Source organism: Dermacentor albipictus, chromosome 1 (genome assembly GCF_038994185.2).
Source record: "Dermacentor albipictus isolate Rhodes 1998 colony chromosome 1, USDA_Dalb.pri_finalv2, whole genome shotgun sequence".
Lineage (NCBI taxonomy): Eukaryota > Metazoa > Arthropoda > Arachnida > Ixodida > Ixodidae > Dermacentor > Dermacentor albipictus.
The window spans coordinates 166005914-166029040 of NC_091821.1; the positions used below are offsets into that span (position 1 = coordinate 166005914).

General features: G+C 47.4%; 1 protein-coding gene across 7 annotated transcripts in view; it reads right to left on the reverse strand.

Moving 5' to 3' along the window:
- Positions 1-23127, reverse strand: part of LOC135911508 (cytochrome P450 3A5-like) — a 197435-nt gene that overhangs the window by 83991 nt on the left and 90317 nt on the right. For all 7 annotated transcript variants that reach the window (XM_065443843.1, XM_065443839.1, XM_065443864.1 and 4 more), the window contains one exon: positions 20373-20457. In XM_065443843.1, the coding sequence (XP_065299915.1) occupies positions 20373-20457 (85 nt within the window). The remainder of the gene's footprint in view (positions 1-20372; positions 20458-23127) is intronic.

Genomic DNA, 23127 nt, shown 5'->3' on the forward strand with positions numbered 1-23127 from the left:
ATAATACCACCACCCGCACCACCCAACAGGATCGGCTGCAGAAGCTCCTTTATACGGAGACCCTTAAGCAAGGTCCACAACAGGTGCTTGACTACCTCTGCACCAGATATATCTCCAGGGGACAAGTCAGTCCACACAGCAATTACATCGGTAGCCCCAACCCTACACTAGACGCCGATTTCAGCGTATCTGAAATACACGCCGCTCTACGCAAGCTTAACGGTCGTTCTGCTCCAGGGCCAGACGGGGTCACTAACAAAAGCCTTCGCAATCTCGATGACGAGTCCGTGTCCCATCTGACTGACTACATCAACGATTGCTGGCGCAGTGGTGCCCTTCCAGCCGCTTGGAAGACTGCCAACGTTATCTTAATCCCAAAGCCTGGCAAACCATCTAGCCTCAATAACTTAAGGCCCATCTCCCTCACTTCATGCGTAGGCAAGGTGATGGAACACGCCTTCTTAGCACGCATCAACAGTCACCTCGAGGACAACTCTCTCTATCCCCACACCATCATTGGATTTCGCCCTCACCTTTCTACTCAAGACGCTATGTTGCAGCTCAAACATCAAGTGCTCAACGATCGTTCCCGTAACATGAAAGCCATTCTCGGACTCGACCTCACTCAAGCCTTTGATAACATTTCCCATGCAGCTATCCTTGACCAGGTCTCCAACCTCCAGCTGGGAGAGCGAGCCTACAATTACATCCGTGACTTTCTCTCCAATCGCACGGCTACCCTCTCGGCCGGGGATTTACGATCAGACCAGCTTCCCCTTGGCAGCAAAGGCACCCCGCAAAGTTCAGTTATCTCACCCATGCTCTTTAACTTAGTCATGATTGGCCTTGCCAAGCAACTACAGCAAGTCGACAATATCAACCATACCATCTACGCCGACGACATCACCATCTGGTCGTACCGAGGCAGTGATGGTCAAGTGGAATCAGCCCTCCAAACGGCGATTGACACGGTTGAAGCCTATCTCCAAGGGACTGGACTGCGCTGTTCGCCGGCTAAATCGGAGCTTCTGCTATACAAGCCCATTCAGCGGGGTCGCCCTCCCAAACACCAATCTGATCACCGACCCTGTGACGCCATCACCCTACGCCTTCAAGATGGCAGTCCTATCCCACACGTCCCTAGTATCCGGGTTCTCGGTCTCACCATCTCTACCAACGGCTCCAACGCCTTAGCTCTCAACAAGATCTGTGCCCAATCTCAGAACACCCTACGACTTCTTAAACGTATATCTAACCGTCGAGGAGGACTCAAAGAAGAAAGCCTTCTCCGGCTCGTCCAATCCTTCGTCATATGCCACATTACCTACGTTGCTGCGTACCTCAACTGGTACCGGGCTGAGCAGAACAAGCTCGACACCCTCATACGAGGGGTCTACAAGCAAGCACTTGGTCTCCCACATTGCACCAGCACTGAACTCTTCAACCAACTGGGAGTTCACAACAACCTTTCCGAACTCATTGAAGCCCAACAACGCTCTCAGCTTGAACGGCTCACCCATACTGAAACGGGGCGCTTTATTCTGTCCACGCTTGGCTTCACCTACCATCAGCAACAGGGCCCCAAACAACCGATCCCGACCGACATCCGTAGCTGGATCTACATAGACCCTATCCCTAGAAGTATGCACCCTGAATATAACAGGGCCCGGCGCCAAGCTCGGGCCGGAGCTATCATAAAAGCCCTTGCCAACGTACCTGGCGTCACATTTGTTGATGCAGCCAGATACTCCCATGGCACACGATTTGTGGCCGTTGCCACACGCGATGGAGCCCTACACCATGCCTGCAGCGTCACTACCCCCACTGCAGAGACGGCTGAAGAAGTGGCCATCGCCCTGGCCACTTTAGATCCCACCTGTCACACCATAGTGTGTGACTCTCGCTCAGCCGTTACTAACTTCAGCAAAGGGCGTATTTCTCCCCAAGCTCTTCGCATCCTCTGCCAGGCACCACACTCTAAAGACAGCATAATCTCCCTAACATGGATCCCGGCCCATGCGGGCCCTGTCCACCCACACCTCCCCAATCTCAACGAGGTCACCCACTCCATTGCGCGAGGCCTAGTCAACCGCGCCGGAGTCACTGGAGATGAGTTGGACACCAGGGACAGTCTGAAAACTTATAACGATCTCGTTAAGGCCTTTTACCTGAGTCGCCGAATCTTCCCCCCGCCTCACCCAAAGTTCAGCCGGGCGCAGGCTACCACCCTGCGTCTACTACAAACAAACACGTACCCTTCACCCGCCCGCCTCCACCTTATATTTCCGGACGTCTACACTACCCCCAACTGCCGGTGCTGTGGAATTCACCCGGCTACGCTTCCGCATATGCTATGGGAGTGCCCAGCACAGTACGCACAAACTAACACCACGACTCTCTCGTCGAGGTTGCATGAGGCTCTGCGGAGCTCCGCCCTCGACGACCAAACCTGGGCGACCCAGCACGCCCGCGAGGCGGCGGCGAGGCAAGCCCTCGACGTCCCTTCGTGGGAGGCGTAGGCCCGGCCATCATAAAGTGCTGGTTCTACAATAAAAGTTTATTCCTCCTCCTCCTAGTTTCTGGTTCATTGCAGAGATAGCATAGAGGGGATACCGCCAGACCACATCTGTGCAAGTAAAAATTAAGTGTTGAAATACGGCAACGCAGCCTAGTAAAGGAAACTTCAAATTTCCGGCTAGGACACCATTGCCGGTTCCAAGAATAATTTAAGTGTAAAAAATCTGAAGATTTTACTAATGACAGAGCTTTTTTGTCCTCGCTCAAAGAAAATTGCCGATATCTGGCTGCAGTAATGTGCGCAGTTGCCGGCAGCACAAATAGCACAAGACCTGCTAAAGACGCTCGTGCTAGGGAATCAGCTCTTTCATTAATTTGAATGTCTCGGTGGCCAGGGACCCATACTATATGCACTAAACTTAAGTGAGGTGGAGCTAATGAATAAAACGTATTTCCGGTTGTCGACTTTGTAGACGCAGTAAGTGCGCTGCATACAGATAGAGAATCTGTGACGATAATAACTCTTGTAATATGAATGGGTAATTTCCGCAAGGCAAGAACTATTGCCAGAAGTTCGGCATGAAAAACTGATGTGTGATCTGGTAGGCGAAGTGAAAAAGACCAATTGAGGGATGGTGAGTAGATACCCACACCTGCCTTCTCTTCACACGAAGAAGCATCGGTCGCTATTACGTTTATCTTGAAACGGGCCAAATAATCTTGTAAACGGTCATTCAAATATGTTGTGGGCAGAAATTTCGCATTTTGTGGAAAAATGTCTGCAAATTCAATTTTCAGCGACCCCGGAGACCTATGGAGCGGAATTATTTCTCTAAGGCGAACATTTAAAGGTGCTAATTGTGCTTGCAAAAATATAACTTGCGGGGTATGGAACCGTGACCACGTGGTCTCAAAAAATGGACTTGGTTCACTAATAAATGCATATTGTCCACGTCGTAGCGAAGAATCATAAGCTCTTAAGTAGGTTTGAACCGTAAGCATGCGAAATTGTGTGTGAAGAGTAGGTAGGCGCGCTTCCTGGTATAATACATTATTAGACACGAATTTAGGAAAACCTAAACACAGTCGAAGAGCTTCTCTCAGAACAAGGGGCCTTAATTTATATTTTGCACTTCCGGAGAACAAAACACAACCAAATTCTAGAATCGGTCGTACATACATAAATCATATTTAATGTGTCACTTCGCACACCAGAGCGTCGGTTACTGATTCTACGCAGTAAACCTACGGCTCATGTCGCCTTCGTTCCAATATTTTCTATGTGAGAACGCCAGTTCAGTTTTCCGTCATATGTGATACCTAAGTATTTAAGCGACTCTACCTGAGGAATGGTTCTCTGTTCATATACTAACGATAACTGTATCGGCCCGGAAAGCGGAAAAATAAGGACTGCACTTTTGTTTACGCTTAGTGACAGGTGCAGGTTGTGAAGCCACGTCTGTAGAGTACAGAGGTACGTTTGCAAAGACAGGCGAAGGGAATTGATGTCTCTAGCTGTCGCGAAAAATGCAATGTCATCTGCATAGACATACAAATTCACATCCTGGTGCAGTGGTACTGAACTCGTCAACAGGTTAAATAGTATAGAAGACAGAACAGCCCAATGGGTCACCCCTCTTGTCTGATCGAACATTCTTGAAGAAAAGCCGTTTTGAAAACAATGAAATTTTCTTAGAAATTCGAAAATCCATGCCGTTATATATTTCGGAAAATTGTAGGACTGTAATGTGTCCAGCAGTAGAGAGTACTCAACGCTGTCATAAGCTTTTGCTATGTCAAGTGTCACTAAAGCGCTAACTTATTTTCTATGCTGAGCAAGTTGGATGCGGCTTTCCAAATCTACATGCGCACACCAAATGGAGAGACCGGGCCGGAAACCTATTTGACTTGGGCTCAGTAATGAATTTTCAGATATATGATCCATCATACGATCATATAAAACTCTTTCAATTAGTTTTACCATATTTGATGTAAGAGAGATAGGCCTAATGTTGTCAAGGTTGTAGCCAGCTCCTTGTTTTTTAAGCACCGGAATAACTTTGGCTGTCCTCCATTCTGGTGGAATCCAAGCATTTTTTAGAGAATAATTAACTGCGTTGAGAATGTCATCAGAAGACATTTCAAACAACATTTTTAGCATGACATTGGAAATGCCGTCAGGACCTGGAGCTGAGGCAGGCAGAGATCTAAGGACATTAGAGAGCTCTGACACTGTGATTTCCCCGAAGTCATCAGCGATGGGAGGCCTTAGTGGCCCATTCGACAAACGTGATGTTAAGCGTTGCGCTAAGCCCTTTCCATGAATTCTAAAGAAGCAGATAACTCGCGTGGTTAAAGTATTATCGACTCAGTATTCGCTGGTGTTGGCATCAATTTTCTATATCGAAGCAATCTCAACAGAGCTTTTTTGTTGCTGGGCTTAGAGAGGAATTCATGATGTTTTTCGTCATACTCGTGTTTGGCATTCGAAACTGTTCTCTTGAACGCAGCAGCTGCGAATTTATAATCACTCCAGTTACTCGGGCACTGATTGCAAAGTAATTTCTTCCACGCGGCTTTTCGTCTTCTATATTCCCGCGTGCACTCCGAATTCCACCAAGGAGAGGTAGTACTTTTGCTTATCTTAACATTAAATTGGGACTTTTAAAAGGAACTTTTTACTACTGCGCAAAGCCTAATGGCTTTGATGTCATTCGGTAGCGTTTTGTGGGAATTGAGGACTGTTTTCAAGATACTCTGAAATTTCTGATAATTAACAAAAGTACGCGTCGGTGACTCCAGGGGAATAACAGGGCAGACAATGTCAAACCTAATAGGTAGATGGTCACTATTTGAAGCTGAGTCGACAGTAGACCAGGAAGTTACGGAAATTCCTGAACTGGCAAATGTTAGATCCAATGCTGATTTAGAAAGACCCTGAATAAAGGTAGCTGACTTCATGTTTAAGCAACAATAATTTTGATTAATTGCCCAGTCAGATAATCGCTTTCCACATGAGTCCGTTTTGAAACCCCAAGACACGTGATGTGAATTAAAGTCTCCGGCTATCACAATTTCTTTCCTACAAGAGTTGACAACGGTATCGAGGAAACGAACATCATGCACGCCTGTGGGAAAATATGTATTAACTAAGGAAAATGGGGAACAACCAGGAATAGTTACATCTATTGCTAGTATCTCACACTCCGTAGACATATACTGGTAGGAAATTTTTACTTTGTGGCATATTTTAGTTGCTATCAAGAAAACGAGTCCTCCGCCTCTCGGTGGACGGTCCAATCGAAATAAACGATAATTCTCTATATGAAAATCTTGGCCACTGGAGAGCCAAGTTTCCTGCAAAAGAATAATGTCGGGAGAAAGTTGTGAGCAAAAATATATTAAATCAGTAGCTGTAGAAATAATGGGACGGCAGTTCCACTGTAATACCTTTAAATAACCCATGATGAATTAATGCCTGCTTTAGAAACCGCTTGCTCTAAAATGCTGTCTTTTAAAAAATCTTTCTTCGAAAGACTGTCTTTACCGTACTTTGTTGGTTTTGATTGAGGGTCATAGCTGGAAGCGTTAGGATTAGAATCTGACTTGGAAAGACTATCTTTCACAAACTTTTTGGTTTTTGACTGCGGGACAGAGATCGATGAGTTATCGTTAGGTGATCTTGTGCGTTTAAGAGTCGGGAGGTCCATTTCTACATCCTGGTTGTTTTCCGACAATGATCCAGAGAAGCATCCGTTGTCGGTCTGCTGAGTTGAAGTTGATGGCCTCGCATTGTCTGCGTCTTGTGCAACGACTGATGAGGGACCCATTTGTTGTTCAGCATTCGATGTTAGGGTCTGTGTAATAATCTGCGAGCTAGCATTAGAAATCGCTAAAAGACTGAAAAGCTAAACCATTTGTGATGTCAACACTTGAGCTAGAGTCTCCGACAGGTATGATGTTAGTCGTTCCATAGCTTTTGACAACGCCTTTTCGACCACTGTCGCAATAGAATCGGAAAGGGCTGAGTCTGCAACCATTTGTTGACGGGCTGTCACTCCTGCATATCCCTTAGACCTCCCCCGGAATTCAACAACAGCATCACGGCGTGAGCAACGTCTCCTTTCAATTAAATCTACAATTTGCATTTCCTGTGATCTTGCAGGACAGTTCGAGTAGTTGGCGGAATGACCACCACCAGAGACAACATCTCTTCTTTGGAGGTACAATCACTAAAACTGTGGCTGTCTCCACACGCACGGAAGCGGGGTGCAGATCTGCAGCCTCTGACGCTGTGGCCAAATCGCCAACACTTGTTACATTGCAGAATGCGTGGAGCTAGAGCTTCTACCTTGTAAATTAGGGGCCAGACCTTAATTTCTGTTGCCCGCATCGTTCCAGCACATGTAACTATGACTGACTCTGTTGGTATCTTTTATTGCCAATCACTCGACTGCACCGGTAAACGGAGATGACGCCAGCTACCGAGAACATTTCTAAAATCTCCTCAGGGGTTAAAGTGACGTCCACCCCTCGTACAATGCCTCTAGAGCATGCGAGATGTGGTGGTACGAAACAGCTCACCGGATGGGAAGCGAATGTGGAGCAATTCAGCAGTTCTTTGACACAGGTGTGGTCTGGCGAGCAGCAGAGTATGCCACTTCTGCCGAACTGATGGACCTCTGTGATTTGACGGAAGTGGAGTGAGGCCTTCTGCAATTCGCCCTGAATCGTTTTTGGGTTTTAACGCGACAGCGTTAAGGAGCTCGTGTCGCAAAAAAGCCGGTGTCGTCGGCGTCCGCGGCGTTGACGGTGAGCGATAAATAACGGCAGGAACTTCATAAATAAAAAGCAACTTCCAAGATGGGCTGGGTGGGAATCGAACCAGGGTCTCCGGAGTGTGAGACGGAGACGCTACCACTCAGCCACGAGTTTGATGCTTCGAAGCGGTACAAACGCGCCTCTAGTGAATGCGGTGTTGCCTTCGAAACGAGCCGTGGAAAGTTATACTGCAGTGTATATAGGTAATTATGAACATGTAACTTACAGAAGTCGCAATTACACGAGTAGCGAAGTGCGTTTCCGCTGCATTTCTTCTGCGCTTTCCGCACACGCAGAGCCATCTTGCGGCAAACACAGAAGACCCCCTCCTCTCCATGTAGGGCGCTGCCTCGACAGATGGCGCGCCACGCGCGCATTGGAGCTGTGGAAGGACCGGTGCGAGGGGGGTCGTTGCCCGGACTCTCTCTCCCCTGACAACGCTTCTCCTTGCACCCTCTGCAGAATCAAGCGTCCTTCCTTTCTTTAGATCACTATCTGTCTATCTCTCTGCCCGTGCCGATCACGACGTTTGGCTGGCGTGCATCATTTTCCCCCTCCGAGATACCGAGTTCTTTGGTTCGTTCCGCTTGCTCAGGCGCACGTTTCGTTGCTGCGCCGAACGCCGCGTTGCTCGACCATATGGCCCGACGCTCACCGCGTCCGATGCGGGGCGCCTCGTAAGTGATGGCTGCCCTGTAGCCCATTGTCTCACACCCCTTGGCGGGTCGACGGGAACGCTGTCGCGTTCCACTCTTGAAGGCGAAGCTTAAGCGTCCTCCAATTTTTTGCATACTGATTGTACCGCCGTCGGTCGGCACCATGGCCACAGGGACAGTGCCGGCTCCACTGCGAAGAAAAAACTCAAGCGGCAGCTCCTGAGGAGCTACCGCGGCTGACCACGGGGAAGCCCCATAGCCTGGTGATGCTACAGACATCAAGCAAGGCTAACACAAAAACACATCAGAAAAAAATATATATAGAAAGGTTATGTGAAATTACAAGACCAAAGAAAATACCACCCGATACTTGACCTAAGCCCCCAAAGCAGGAGACGCGAGAACCGAGGAACGCGATTCCTAAGCGCAGAGCAAGCACAGCCGCCACGTCACCCAAGCAGAACGACCTAGAACAGGCCGGGTGTCGTCCGCCATTTTATTCTAACTTCGTCCTCATTTCTCCCCTAGCCCACTTCTTCGTCTTCTTTCATGTATCCAGCGCAGACCGCTTCACTCATCCGGACTTCTTTTGATTACACCTCCTGGGGTAATACTTGAATACGTTTCCAACAGAGGCATACTCCGTTTGACCCGAGGATCCGGTGTACCAGACGTTCTTCAATATTCCATGCTGGGATGCAGTCTTATCACTTGAAATTGTACGTAAAATTTAGAATTTGAAGGCACAGCTCCTTTCCTTACAAGGACATAGTCTCCAGGTTATATGTCCGGTATCTCGATACTGTGCCTTTTATCAAAATTTCTCTTCATGCGGCGCGTGTAGACCTCCTGTTCTTTGGCACTTTTCATTACTTCAGCGAGTGCGAGGTCCTGTAGGAGGCCTAGCTCACGATCGGCAGGAAGTATGGGCGCTGCACCCGAAGTGGCAAAATGAGGACTGCAGCCTAAACCAGTGGTGTACGATCTGTTGTGATGTTTCACAGCGGCCTCGAGATAGCACTTCCAGCCACCGGCAAAGTCTGGATACATCTTCAAATGCTGCTTGACGTCTCGTATGGCACGGTTCACTAGGTCATTTGCTGCCGGGTGGTATGGAGAAGAATACTTGATCATTATCCTGTGCTCCTGTGCCCCCTTTGATAACTTGGCACTTCGGAAAGTCGGCCCGTTATCGCAGACTAGCGTCTTTCTGTGTTTAAATAATTCAGCCTAGAGGATATCTATTATGCTATTTGCGTCTTCTTTGCCAGCTTTAGCCGCAGTCGTTCTTGTGCACTCATCTATGGAGAGCAAGAAAGCTTGCGTTCGATTGACTCCTTCCGCCTTCTTTTTCAACTCCGCGAAGTCCAAATGAATTACTTCGAACGAGACACTTAAATATTCAGGGTTTGTCATAACGTGTGTCGATTGCGTGAATTTAACTTTGTTTACCTGACCTGTTATGGCCGATGTCGTTTTTCAAGCCCAGCCAGGCGAATCTCATGAGCAATTTCTTATAAGTGCGCCAGAAGCCATCATGTCCGCCCGATGCAGGAGTGTCGTGGTACAGATGAAGAATCCTTTGAACCATAGTTTTTGGTACGTGATACTCTCGATCGATAAATTAGAGCTCACTTCTGTTCCTTCCCACAGCTTAATATGATCGATTGCCTCTGGATTGTTTGATTCGTGTACAAGTAATTTTGATAGCGCGTCAGCGTGAGTGAGGAGCGGGCCAGGGCGGTGCGAAATTACGAAATCAAATTGTTGAAGATAGTTTGCCGAGCTAACAATGCGGCCTCTTGGCTGGGCCATGCTCAGAAGTTGAGTCAATGCTTGATGGTCAGTAAAAACATGAATTTGACCCTTCCAGGTAAGTACGAAACTATTGCACAGCTTTTAAGACGGCCAAAGCTTCCTTTTCTGTGGTAGAGTAATTGATTTCAGTGGGTTTCAGGGTATAGCTATAATACCCCACAACGTGCTGTTTGGTTTGATCAGCTTGTTTTGAGGGTTTCTGGTATAGAACTGCACCGGTAGCATATTGTGATGCATCCGTGTTCAGCCCGAAAGGCAGAGAAAAATCCGGTAATCACAAGATCGGGTCTGACGATATTAGTTTTACAAGCTCACAATAGACACCTTCGTACTCCTCGTTCCATTGAAAAGGCGCGTCTTTAAGTTAAACGAGTGAGGCACCTTGTTCTCTGTGCATAGTCTTTGATAAACGCCCTGCAGTGTCCTCCTAGGCCAAGAAAAGCACGCAGGGAGTGCACGTCATAAGGCTTTAACAGCTTGGAGATCCTCTCTACCAATCCTTGCTTAGTGCTTTTAGTGTATCCATTAAACACCCTGCCAAGAAATACTACTTTATCTTGAAATAACGCACTTTTCTTGAAGTTGGATTTGAGATGGGCAAGACTGAGAGCGTGAAGAACTTTTGAGAGGTAACTGCGGTACTCTTCCTTTGTCTTTGAGTAGATGATAATGTCGTCGATGTACACATTGCAAAATGCGCCCAAGTAAGGTTTCAGAATGTCGGACATAATCTTCTGAAACCACGCAGGGGAGTTTTCTCAACCAACTGGTAGGCGGTTGTAATCAAACAAGTCAAATGGGGTTATGAACGCGGTGTACTTTTTCGTTTCTTCACTTAGTGGAATCTTCCAAAGCCGTTTCAGAGATCTATTCGTGAAAAACAATGGCAGCCACCAGTTTCATCAATGATATCGATTCTCGGCATTGGATAAGGTAGCAATTCAGTTTGACGATTATGAGCCCGGTAGTCTGTGCAGAGGAGGAATGTCCCGTCTTCTTTTGGTACAATAGTTATAGGAGAAGCAAATGGAGATACAGAAGGCCGGATAATACTTGCGTCCAACATTTCTTGCAACTTCTTTTTCAGCCACAGCTTTTTATATCTGGACATATTATAGGGGGCTCTACGAACCACTGTCTTGTCTGCGAGCTCGAAAGGAACGACATGTGATTTCATCGCTGGAGGATAGCTCCCCATGTATTTAAGGTCTGGGTACTTTGTCTTGATGTCTTCCTGGTGAAAAATCAACCTTGATACACTAGGTTCTTCACCATGATCTTCTGTTCTTGTGGTGTCTTCGGCCATTATTTTGTCGTCCCAATAGAAGTTTATCTGAATTTTTTCATACCTGGGTGTGACAAAAGAAAATCATAGGCGACATTGAGGATTGCCAGTACGTCACTGGTAATACAATGTCCTTGGAATTAAATGACCAGAGTTACCCATTCGCTATGCATGGTTACTGACCCACCGTAGACTTGGACACGCAATGTTCTACCAGCGTGCAGACGACCGGCATCCATTCGAGTCTTGTAGATAATTGATACTGAAGCGTCACTGTCAAGGAGAGCCGTCACTTCAATGACATCTAACCTAATGGGGGCTGTTGCGTTGTCCAGGGTTCCATATCGTACTGCTGCCCAGTTGTAGCAACGCCTGCCTATCGAAGCTCGACCGACGTTACTATTGGGTAGCGTGGCGTTGTCGGCGGGCTGCAGGCATCCGGTAGACCATGGCGACCAAGCAGGGGCGAGACGATTTCTAGTGCGAAACTTGCACGGTTTATTGAAAGATTGATGAAAGATGAAGAGAAGAAAATGAAGTGATCAACAGTCCATTTCGGAGCCCCTTAAATAGGCTCTCTACAATCGTGGGAGGGATCTTGCTTCCGTCGACGTCAAGTGAGCGGCACAGAAAGAGGGCCCCTCCTCTTCTGGTTATACCGAGCCTGCTGCAAGGAGGAGGGCATCCCGCCCCCTGGAATTGTAGACGCTTGTCCATCTCTTTTGCGCGTTGCTGGTTCGTGGAAGTTCTCCTGTAGAGTTTGACCGTTCGAGGAATGGGTCCCCCTAAAGTCGCACACACACACACACAAAAGAGGCCTGTAAACACTGCGGGGCTTCCGCCAGACCGGCAGACACTCGAAATCGTCATGGCGAATTAGGAAGTCACGCTTCATTTCGACGAGGCCTGGTGGGTGAAGGTGGGGTGAGAGAAAGTCCTTTCTGCCCGAGGTGCGGGACGCCAACCATGGAAGGAGATGTCACGCCTCATTTCGACGAGGCATGGTGAGAGAAGGTTGGGGGAAATTCCTTTCTGCACGTGGTGCCAGACGCCAACCGTAACAGCATCTCCGGCGGGGGAGGAAGATACCGACGCGTAGGGGTCAACAGCCGCTGTGCGAGGGATTGGCGTTTCAGTAGCAGAATTCCCCTTAGATGTGACGAACCCTTAGTTCGTAGCTGGTAGACTCCTGGGAGTTGTCATCAGTCCTCGTGGCGCTCTTGTGACTCCGTCCGTCGATCTACCGTCCGCCGGTAGATCGACGGACGGTGCAAGTCCCTCAAGATCTTCGGCAGCGAGGTACCAGCAGCCCGACGCTTCTTCAGATTGGGATCTCAGCGACCACGCCACAGATAAGCCTCGTGTTGCAACCTGCTCTCAGAACTTTCCGCCGGACTCCTTTTTTAATCACGTTTGATTCTTCATTTAATAATTCATCACGTGTTGATTTTTTGTATATTCTGTTAGTCTAGCGCTTGCCGCGTTTATTGTCGCGTGTATTTCTCATTTGCGTCGCGTATTTTTTTGTTAATTCGTGAGTGTTGTCAGTTCCCACGTGGTCGGCTCTGCGTTGCGCAACGCGTGAGGGTTAGTGTTGTTTGTCACCTGCACGCCTTCGGAGAAGCTTTGTACCCTATAGCGTGTAATTTGCTTAGTCTTTTTTTATCATGTCGCTCGCATGAGTTTATTTTATTAAATTGAGCGTGTGTACTTACATCGCCTCCCGTCTCATGCCTCCGGTCTACGATCGACCAGGCGTGGACCTTATCGCCAGTCAGCAGTCAAACTATCCATAAATGCACGCCGGGTGGGCTTGTTGTCACCCCATCCACTCCGGTTCGGAGAGTTCCAAGGCCTAACCACCAATCCTTGATACACTTCTGTCGTGCCAACGCCAACTAGCTCATTGAGATGATCACTGCCTGTGTGAAATTGCGTAGCACGGGTTCGCGAGAGCATATGCGCGCGCGCCAGCTTCTTTTGCGACAAAGATGGGAGAATCAAATGGGCAATTTATAGCATTTGATTAACCACTTCACGAAAGCTTCGCTTAACATAGATTCCAAGAAGAGCGTTGCATCTGTATATTTTTGTTGTCGTTGTTGTTCTCTTCTGAGATAAAATAGCCAAACTGGCAGAAGTGCCACCTGCTGGCGCGGCGGAATGCAAACGTAAGCACGTCCAAGAGAGAAATAAGGAAAGAACCTTGTAACTACACTAAAATTCCCATTCTCTTATGCAGGCATTTCTTATGTTCAACATATAGTCACAGGTGGCCTTATACACATAAATACATGTGGGATTGATCAGTTCGCTACCTCGAACAAGGGGCTATGTTTGCACAAGGCGATTTACAGGCGAGTAAACTTGTCAAGCGCTAAGAGGGTACTACAGGCTCCTAATTTGGCGCCGCGCTGCGTCCAGCAGCGCCCGGGGTAAGTGGGCGGTCGAGCATTCAACGGGATTTTGCACAATTTACTCGATACTTCGAACGGGGACATAACGAAACCATTCGCCTAACTATCTCGAACATTTCCCAATGGAGAATTCTTTCCTTGCTACCCTAGCTGATTCAAGCGCTCCAACTAGCAGTTCGCAAAAATAGTTGCCACTGCTTCTCGAGCTGAGCGACTACCCGAACCTATGAACTCCAGGACATCTCGAGAGATCGTATTCATCCATTCGATATGTTCGGTGCTGATGAATTTAAACACCGATTTTGCTTCGACTGTGACGTAGCAATGCGAAAGTAGTCGTAAAGCGGCTATTCAAAGTTCCTTGAAACTATTGATAGTGTAAAAAATGTTGCAGGTGCAAATACCAGCGGGAATCAATATTAAGCGAAGAATTTTGCAGGTAACTGTTTCATAAGCATCGTTTGGACTTCTCCAAAGCTTTACCAGACGGATGAACATGTTCGTGTTAGGGGAGAAACTGTGTGCTTGACGCGAGCGCGTGTGCGTGACGGCAGCAGCAACGCGACGACAATGATGACGACGACAGTAGAGTGTTTTAGTTCGGTGTTTTTGCGCTCCGCTCAGCAGCCGAGCGAAGCGGAAGCGCGAATACGCATGCGACCTCCGCTTAGACGCAAGCGGGCTAGCGTAGCGACAAATGCGGTCCGCTAACAAGCTGCCTGAGCGGAACGCGGAGCGTCCCTTACGTCTTTCGCTAGCGAGGGTGATCGATGCGCGCGTCCACTGTCGCGCGTGCATCGAGGCACCCCGCTTGCCTCGCTCTTTCTAAGATGGTTGCCTCCACTGACATGACCCATGCCGCGCACTTCAACCACGCCTTTACGTTCGCCTGCGCAGCGCAAGCCACAAAAGCAATTTCGCATAGACAACGATTTATGATTGCTACAAAAAGTAGCAAGTGCTGACCCGTTTGAATACCCCGCAGCGTGGAAGGATGCGGTGCACGCTGTGCAGCGCGTTGGCTAGCGTTGGCGTCGGAAAGGGTTGGATTGGATGCGGAAAGCAAGCTCGCTGGCTATCTCGTCGTGTTCCCGAAGACAGCGCTTTATTTTCCATGGGTAAAATGGACCGGTAACGCATTACAAGCGCATGTCTGGATACTTCATGGACAAATAAGTACTACATAGTCAGTTTACTTTATAAAAGTGATCAATTGGTGTTTTTATTTTGTTTCACTGCGTGAATTTGGTCAGAGGCCACTGAAAATACGAAAGGCCCGCTGAGCTACGCTAAACGTGTAACTAAAACGTGAAAATCGCCCGCCGCTCCGCTGTGGCTTAGCGGGGCAACTTGGAGTTGAGCGGACCGTAAAGACGCTAAACTAAAACACTCTAGTATAAAAGTGGTGCCTTGACAACTTATTTGTTGCACTGCGGCGAAGAAACGTTATGATACTGTGACACTCAGGACACGACTTTAATCTCACGAGATGCCTGCGTATATGGAGTAAACCATACACAAGCTAGGCTGAAATGTCAGCACCAAATCAGGCGGATGCACAGTGTGAAACGTCCACACAGCGATGTGACGAGGATTACAAAGGTGATATTAGTGATACAAAGGATGCTCGTCGGGGAAAGAATGTTGACGAGAGGCGTATGCTACACATTTCTAAATACATAGAAGTATTCTGCACCAGTAAGATCTTTATGATGGCAAGTTGGTTCATATTTAGAACTGAGGTTGAACAGCGCAAATAAAACAAGGACACGAGGAAACAAATACTACAGACAAAGGCTGACTGCCAACTAGAAGTTAATTTGAAATTCCCCAGCCATTTTATACCTTTTTCAGTATAGGCATGTGTACACCAGTCGCAAACACATCTGCGTATCAGCAACATCATAATCTTTCATGCAAAAAAAAAGCTTTTTCTTTTTCCGACAAGACAAGAGAGGGAGCGTTTACACATTCACCTCCTCCCTTTCTAGCGTAATAAGCCTCTATTATTTCCATTTCTCTCTTACCTTTTGCTTTCCCTGTGAATTTTGTTTTCTAAGATATGGGAGTGCAGGGACACTTGTTACAATGTCCTGCTAAATGACCCCCATAGCCATTCTTTAGGTTACTGCTGTACTGACGAGCTCTTTTATTGAAACACTGTCCTGTTAGACCTATATAAGTTTTTCCACAGCTCAGCGGTACCTGATAAATAACGTTGCGCCTGCAGTCAGTGAAACGGGATTTATGATTTGCGGCGCACAGGGGCCTTTCGCGCGTTTTCATACGATTACATATCGAGGAAAGCTTGCACGGGGCACTGAAAAGCAAATTAACATTATGTCTATTGGAAACTTTCGTTAGATTTTGTGCCAACTTGTGCAAGTAGGACACCACGTGCGCTGGTCTCTTGTCTTTATTCTTTTCTTTCTGTGATGGTTCTGAACTTATTATTTTCTCTTTCTGCAAGATGGCTTCACATACATGAAGTGGGGACAGAACGAGGAAAGCCTGCGTTTTGTAATCGTACTATCTGATTTAAAAAACTTCGCTCGCACTCATGCTCACACGACTTACGTAGTGCTGCCTTAATGCACGTGGTTGCTATGCCTCTCTTAATCAATTTAGAGTGTGCGCTGTCGTAGCGCAACAAGGTTTTCTTAGATCTGAGATGATATCCCCAGCATACATGCTCGTCCCAAGAAAAACAGAGATTGATATCAAGAAAATGAATGCGGTTGTTAATTGACAGTTCATACGTGAACTTAAGTCCTCCCGATGAGTTAATGAACAAGTCCAAAATTTCTTCGACCGCGTCATGAAAATTCATACAGGTGTCTTTCTTCATAACAATTAAGTAGTCGTCAACGTACCTAACACTCGCGTTACAGGCGTGTCCACCAACTTAGCAGAAATTACATTGTCAACCGAGGATCAAAAAATTTCACACAAAATGGGAGCTATGGCTGATCCTATACAGGTGCCAGTGCGTTGGATGTAGAACTGGCCATCATCATTAATAGCAATTGAATGAAGATAAAAATCTAAAAGCGTTAAAAAATTGTCGCTGTTGACACCGATAGAATTCTGAAAATTGACTTCACCAAAATCTTTTATCCTATCGCGCACATCAAACCATCGCGCGGCACAGAATAATATAAGTCCTCTACATCCATTGAAAATGCGGTTAGTGCAGTCCCCTGGTCTTCATTTATCGCCACGATAACTTCTTCGGAGCTTCTTACCGGAAAAGGGTCGTCAGCAACTTCTTCAGATGGCCTCGTAGAACCTTTCCTACATGACATTGCCATGACGTCTTCTTGGACACAATAACCGTAAAAGGGTATTCACACTTGTGGGCTTTGCAAGTGAAGAAAACTTCAAGGAACCCTGTCTACGCTTTGTTCAGAAGCTGCCGTAACGAGTCCAGGTGCAAGTCTTTGAGTAGCTTCAGGGTGGCCCTCTTTTGCTTTTTCGGTTCGCAAGAAACAACTTTGAAATTCTTCATAATAGCTTGCTTGGATTTTTGGTTTATAAGGTTTTTAGGCAGAACAACAAAACCACCTTCTTCATCTGCCTGTAGTACTTCAAGCGCATCATTCGTTAGGTTCGTTACAATTTTCTTTATGGGTGGCATACCTGATTTCCCACATGGTGCGTGCTTTAGAATGCTGTCGACAGCTTCACCGACGACTCGTTCACGGTCTTGATCCTCATCTCTGTCTACTATGCTTCTACCCATGGGTAGGAGCTGTGGAGCAGTAAGCTGTGGCTCAATGTGGAAAATCAGGTATGACACTCTTCCTTATCGCGCGCGAGATTGAGCCGCTGTCGTCAGTTGCCCTTGCGCCCGCTCGCGAAACACGCAGTTGCTGCCGGAGCAGAATACCGCCCCCTCCCTATCCCCTCCCTCCCTCCGATGCCCCCGTGGCCTCTCGGGCCAAAATCGTCAGCTTCCCTCGCGTGCAGCATACGACGCGCGGCGACGGTGTTATCGCCCTTGGAGTTCAAACATCACGGTGAAGGCAAAAATGCGCCTGTAGTATCCATATAATTGCTTTCGCAATTTAGCAAAAAAAAAAAAGAACCTCCCCTACTAGTGGCGCCCGAGACTGGACTTCGCCGCTCGAGTCCTCAGACGGGCACGTTCCGCCGTGGTCAATGGCGTTGGATATCCCTCTGTTTTACTACCCGAGTCTCTTCACGCCATTTCTAACCCTACGTGTCCATCGCAGCGGCGCTATAGCCGAAGAAGCTTCAGATGACTGCTACCAATTGCGCACTTGTAGGCCTCATAACACCTGATGAGTACCAGTAAGACCTTTATGAATTATACCTGCTATGCCTGAGTGAGCTCTGTCAAACGCGATCACACCTGCTCCAATCGAGAAACCTACTGCCGAGTTACGCCTCTTTGAACGCCGAAAGAGAGGTTAAATTTAACTCCGATTGCTTCATGTTGCATGGATGGTATGATCATCCCCTGACCGTCCCCTGAGCGTTATGAGCGCCCCCATGCGTGGTGCGACAACAGCGCCTTCTGTTTGCACGAAACATGGATTACCGAGTAATGGCTTTTCTCTTCTACACAAGGATACCAAAATCAGACGCGTGGATAGTGCGGTCGCAGTGATATAAGCAATAATATTATAATTTCTTTTACGTTATGTGAGGTAATAGCAAGTGTATTAGTGCGGTATTAGCCAGTACTAGTAAATCTGGCCGATGTTAAAGGCGTTTCAAGTAAAAAACGTCCTGCTCTACGCCACACCGTCTGCCCGGTCCTGCTCCACTGATCTACCCGAACAAGCTCTAGTCCGCTGGGCCAACGCTCCTGGGACTGAGAAGCCCCATGCAACACCCCACTCCAACACATATTCGGCTTCAAGAGCATAATTATTTATTAAAGCGAATGTTTCTTTGCCGTCTTCACCACGGAGTTTGGTGTGTCTGCTGTTCGGTCGGTTTCTCGCCAAGCAAAATGAGCCGATTCTGGAGAAAATGTGATAGGAGGACTGGGCCAATTGCGGAGACTGTGTAATCCGCGTTTGCATACGGCCGTGGTTCACATGGGTCGCTGTCGGAGGTCTTAGCGGCATCGCGTCTCGCCGGAACTTGAGTGGGAGAGCGTGAGTATCGCTAATCATTTGAGCCTGTGTCATGGGAATGAATCGCATTGTCAAGTGTCAAGAACAAACGTCTTGCCGGACAGACACGTATTTCATATGTTGCAAAACGTGATGCAAAGTACAAGCACCATGCTGCGCAGCCAAACGGGAGACAAAAAAAACAAAAAAAAACTTCTGCAATGGGAGAAGAACGTGAATAACTCCTTGCACGTGAAATGTTCCAACAAATATTTGCTTAACGTAGATTCCAGGAGTGGCGTTGGATCTGCAGTCCTTTTTTTTTTGTCCCTTTAACAGAAAGCACGGATATCATGTATCTTGCGTTCATAAGCCAAGATAGCTATCCATAGATTTGCTGCCACTTGAAGTCTAGGATTCTTAATGGGCTCATGAGGTCGAGAGGCCGTGCCTGAACAATTTCCTCAGAATAATACCTTGCGTAATAAAACCCTCTCGTTATCATGTGTTATTCTTTAACAGCCTTTACTTTTTATCAACCTTTACTATTTATCAAACTTTAACAACGTTCACGTAAACAAGTGGTTACGTCGTCTGCTACACATGAAGCATGTTGGTTCCTACTCTGTGTGCAAAATATTTCTAATGGAAGAGGTTGCAGAAATGGTGATTGCGAAGTTGTCGGCTCGAGTAACAAACGTTATCACGTTTTCTTTTCTTTTTTTTGTTTCTTGTGCGAAAGCGTCAAATGACTCATCGAGCGAAAAAGCTGGTGGCGTCCCGTGCCTGTAGCAGGAAAACGGCCCCTCAATTTCCATGGGCTGCGACGAGAGCGCCTCGACGAAGTTACCATTGGCTGCGACGCCACGGCACGAGCGCGTCTCGACGGTGCAGAGCGGGCGAAAGTGTGTGTGTGTGTGAAGTGATTTTTAAAGAGAAATGGAAGAGCTAAGTGCAGTGGGGCGAAAGGGTACACGTGCTGCCGCACTAGCCAACACCACCTAGACAGCACAAGGATTGGTCACTCCGATCTGTGACATCGCGCTACCTGGCCCGACTGCCATAGAATCTAATGGGAATGCTCCGGAGTAAGCCACGGTGAATTTGCCGTCACCTCTTTCGTCACGCCTAACTTGGCAATGGAAATTTCGGGCCAGGTAGCATGACGTCATGCATTGGAGTGTGCAGGCCTTGTGCTATCTAGGTGGTGTTGCACTAGCGCGCCACGTGTTGCATGAGGGGAGAGAGCATCGCCGCGACGCCAAATCATGCTCGCCCTCGGAAGCATGCTTTATCCGCGCGTTCCTTGTTCGCGCAAGCTCTTGCCTGCGCCGCCTTGCTTTCTAACTGCGCCTAGTGAAGGCCAAACAAAGCGCGCTCGCCTGTCCGCGAGGAGTTCATAACTGGAAGGACCACTCAGCGGCGTTGAATTGGAGGTAAATGCTTTCGTATTCACAACTGATAAGAAGTGCGTCGGTGTCCTCGAATTTTTCCTTCTTCCTTTCTGTTGAATATTCGCGAAAGCTTACACCCGCTTTGGTGGCATACATTCAACATAACTGTACGAAACAGTATACCACCACCCTGGATACGTTTGAAGACAAATTCATCGTGCTACTCATAGAAACGTCGAAGTCCACAGGCAAGTCGTAATTAACGACGTCAGGCAATGGCAACATGGCTAATACACAGTTCTAGTTTTACAGCAGTTTTTTTCCCCACTTACCCCTACTATGAGGGGTGCGGTGAGCCGTTGTTAGGTAATCCTTACCTCAAACATGGCGCGGAAAAGCCGCTGCGCTGGCTTTTCCGGTGGTGGAGCTCCGGACCCATGCCACGGATGAAGTTCCTTTCCGCTGGAATGAAAAAAAAAGAATTCTACGTCTTTCACCTTTATTTTGATCTTAGTTTATCTTAATTGTTAACCCTCATGTAAGACCACAACCCATTTTTTTTTTTCAGCATTTCGTTCAGAGCATTTCTCGCCAACTTTTTTAGCATGGGAAGGACGTCATTGCGTTTGCAACAGTTCGCAAAGCACACATTTTTGGGGCACGTGTCTGGCGACTGCATAAATGCCTCAATAAACAGCTCTGATGGTCTTTCCTACGCAGTTAAATGAGTATCATGACAGCTTCTCGTTCGTATTCATGGCAAGCAGCAAGCTAGTAGAAAGGTCGAGGAGGTGCGGGGAATAAGCGGTCGAGAAGAAAACGAGAAGGGCAAGCACGCGCCGCGTCCCGCACCTCCGTGATGAACGAAGACGGCGTAAAATATAGAAGAGTGAATAGGTTGCATAATCAAACGCGGCAAACTGGGTCAGCGCACAGCACCTTTTAACCAAAGCAGCATATATAGTCCAGCAAGAAAGCACGATGTCATCGGCCGTTGGATCGAGCAATAAAAAGGAAAGCGCTTCTGACTCGCACTTTCATTCCAGTCACGTTAGGCTGCGCGGCAAAGACGACGCTGCGCGTAAATTCCCCCATTAAAATACGCGTAGCACACAGAACCCCGTCCCATATGCGTGAAGACGCCAAACTTGCGATGATGAGGGGAACGTGATGCAGAGAACCGTGAAGAGTAAAGCGCTGCGCCATCACGCTGTAAATCATGCTTACAAACGCGCCAGGAAATAGCGAACGCTCGTGGCCACGCGAGCGACACAGCAAAAGCTAATATGTTGGGGAAATGTCACTTTTCTCACAACATTGATTCACGTGGACGAACTGTTGGCGAGCTATGCCAGTGTACACCGCGGCGCCGGCTGGCCAGCGGGATGATCTGACTGCTGTACTTCCGAGCTGTTAAAATACGCAGAATCACAGATCATTCCCGTTATGATCTTGCGACGCAGAAGTGTGCGCAGAAGAATATACACATGCATTTTTTTTTACGTAAGCACTGCGCGACGTTTCAAGAGAACTCGCTGATTTGCGCAATTGGGTCATGCGCCCTTATGTAATAAACAATATATATGCATATACAAATGGGAGAATTCTGTTAATCAACAAATTGTACGTTATGATTTTTCCTGCCGGCAATTCCTCCTATTTCGAGTCACGCTGCTGAGCAGGCAGAACTCCGCCATCAGTCAGAGGCTTTATGCGTTCCATGGAATGAAAACAAGCTCGCAGCACTTTCGCAGATACTGCGAAGAGCAACCCAGGTAAATTATATGGTAGCGAAGCTTCCATAGGAGCGCATACGTTCGAAATATGGCGGTTCATCGATGGTTCATGGGGCTTAGCGCCATCTGTATGTGGAGGGAACACTTCGTGGCGGAATAAAAAATAATGTGACGCCATATCCGTTAAAAACAGAAGTGACGTCATTTTGTTTTCGAAGGCGCGAAATTTGTTTTGTTAGCCTGCCTTTCGAGCTATATATTCAAGTGCCCCGCCATTCAACTTGTTGGGCGTTTCGAGCTTTCAGCGCGGAAAGCGATGCAGGAAAAGGTCAGCCGTACGGTTGTCGAAATCGCACCCTGCACAGAACGTTCTTTCTTTGCAGGCCGACGAAAGCTTTAGGTGTAGAGTGCTGATCCTATCGTCGGATGCCAAGCCCGTCGGCCAGCGCAGTCGCACGAAATCAACTTAACAATTATCTAGTGGTTGTAACTCACTACTTTTGACTGAACAGGTTAAGAAGCGATGAAGCTACCCGGGTCACCAAATTCAGACAAACTTCGACAAGCAAAATAACACAACGTGTGAGGGGGGCGTATCTCAACAGGTGAACTTTACCAGCGCGCCTTTCTGCACAGTTACAGGGGGCGTTGAGGCCGCTTTCACTCGCAATGCAATGCGAGTGAAAGCGGCGTCAACGCCCCCTGTAACGATGGGCGCTGAAATGAAATGTATTTATTAATTATAATAAAATTAAATAAATTGGCATTTTCTTAAATCGTCGCAGATACATAAAATTGGCCAGGCATTTTATTTTCGTTGAATGGATCTAAGTGTGTCTCGCTTGAATTAAAAAAACGCTTTTTTCCTTTCCCAATGTTTGTTCCCTCCAAACATAGTCGCGCTTCAATCACTGCTCCCATAACCACCCTTGATGAGGTCGGTGACAATTTGTACTGAACCGATTTTCGCCCAAAGCGTCGCGATCCATTTGAATCTACCTTGGAACAACTCTAGAGAACCACCGCTCGTTGTGATTGTTCTATTATTTATGTGCGTCCAGCGGCGCAGAGGAGAGCACCGGGCCAGGATTTCGTCTTGCTCCTCTATTGGGGCCATTTTCCTATTTTTCTTTATTGCGTAGGAATAATCTTTACATATGGGCCGTTTAATGTGCAGTCACTTTTTTTTCTACATAAAAAAAAAATTCTTACGTCCGAGGTGATTAGTTGCAACAGTCACTGTAGATTATACCGACGCACTGCAACCACGTTCCTTATATAACGCACATGTACTGTACTTCTGGCGTGAATGTTAAAGAACCCCAAGTGTTCAAATTTTATCCAGAGTCCCCCACTACGGCAAGCCTCATAATCATACTGTGGTTCTGTCACGTAA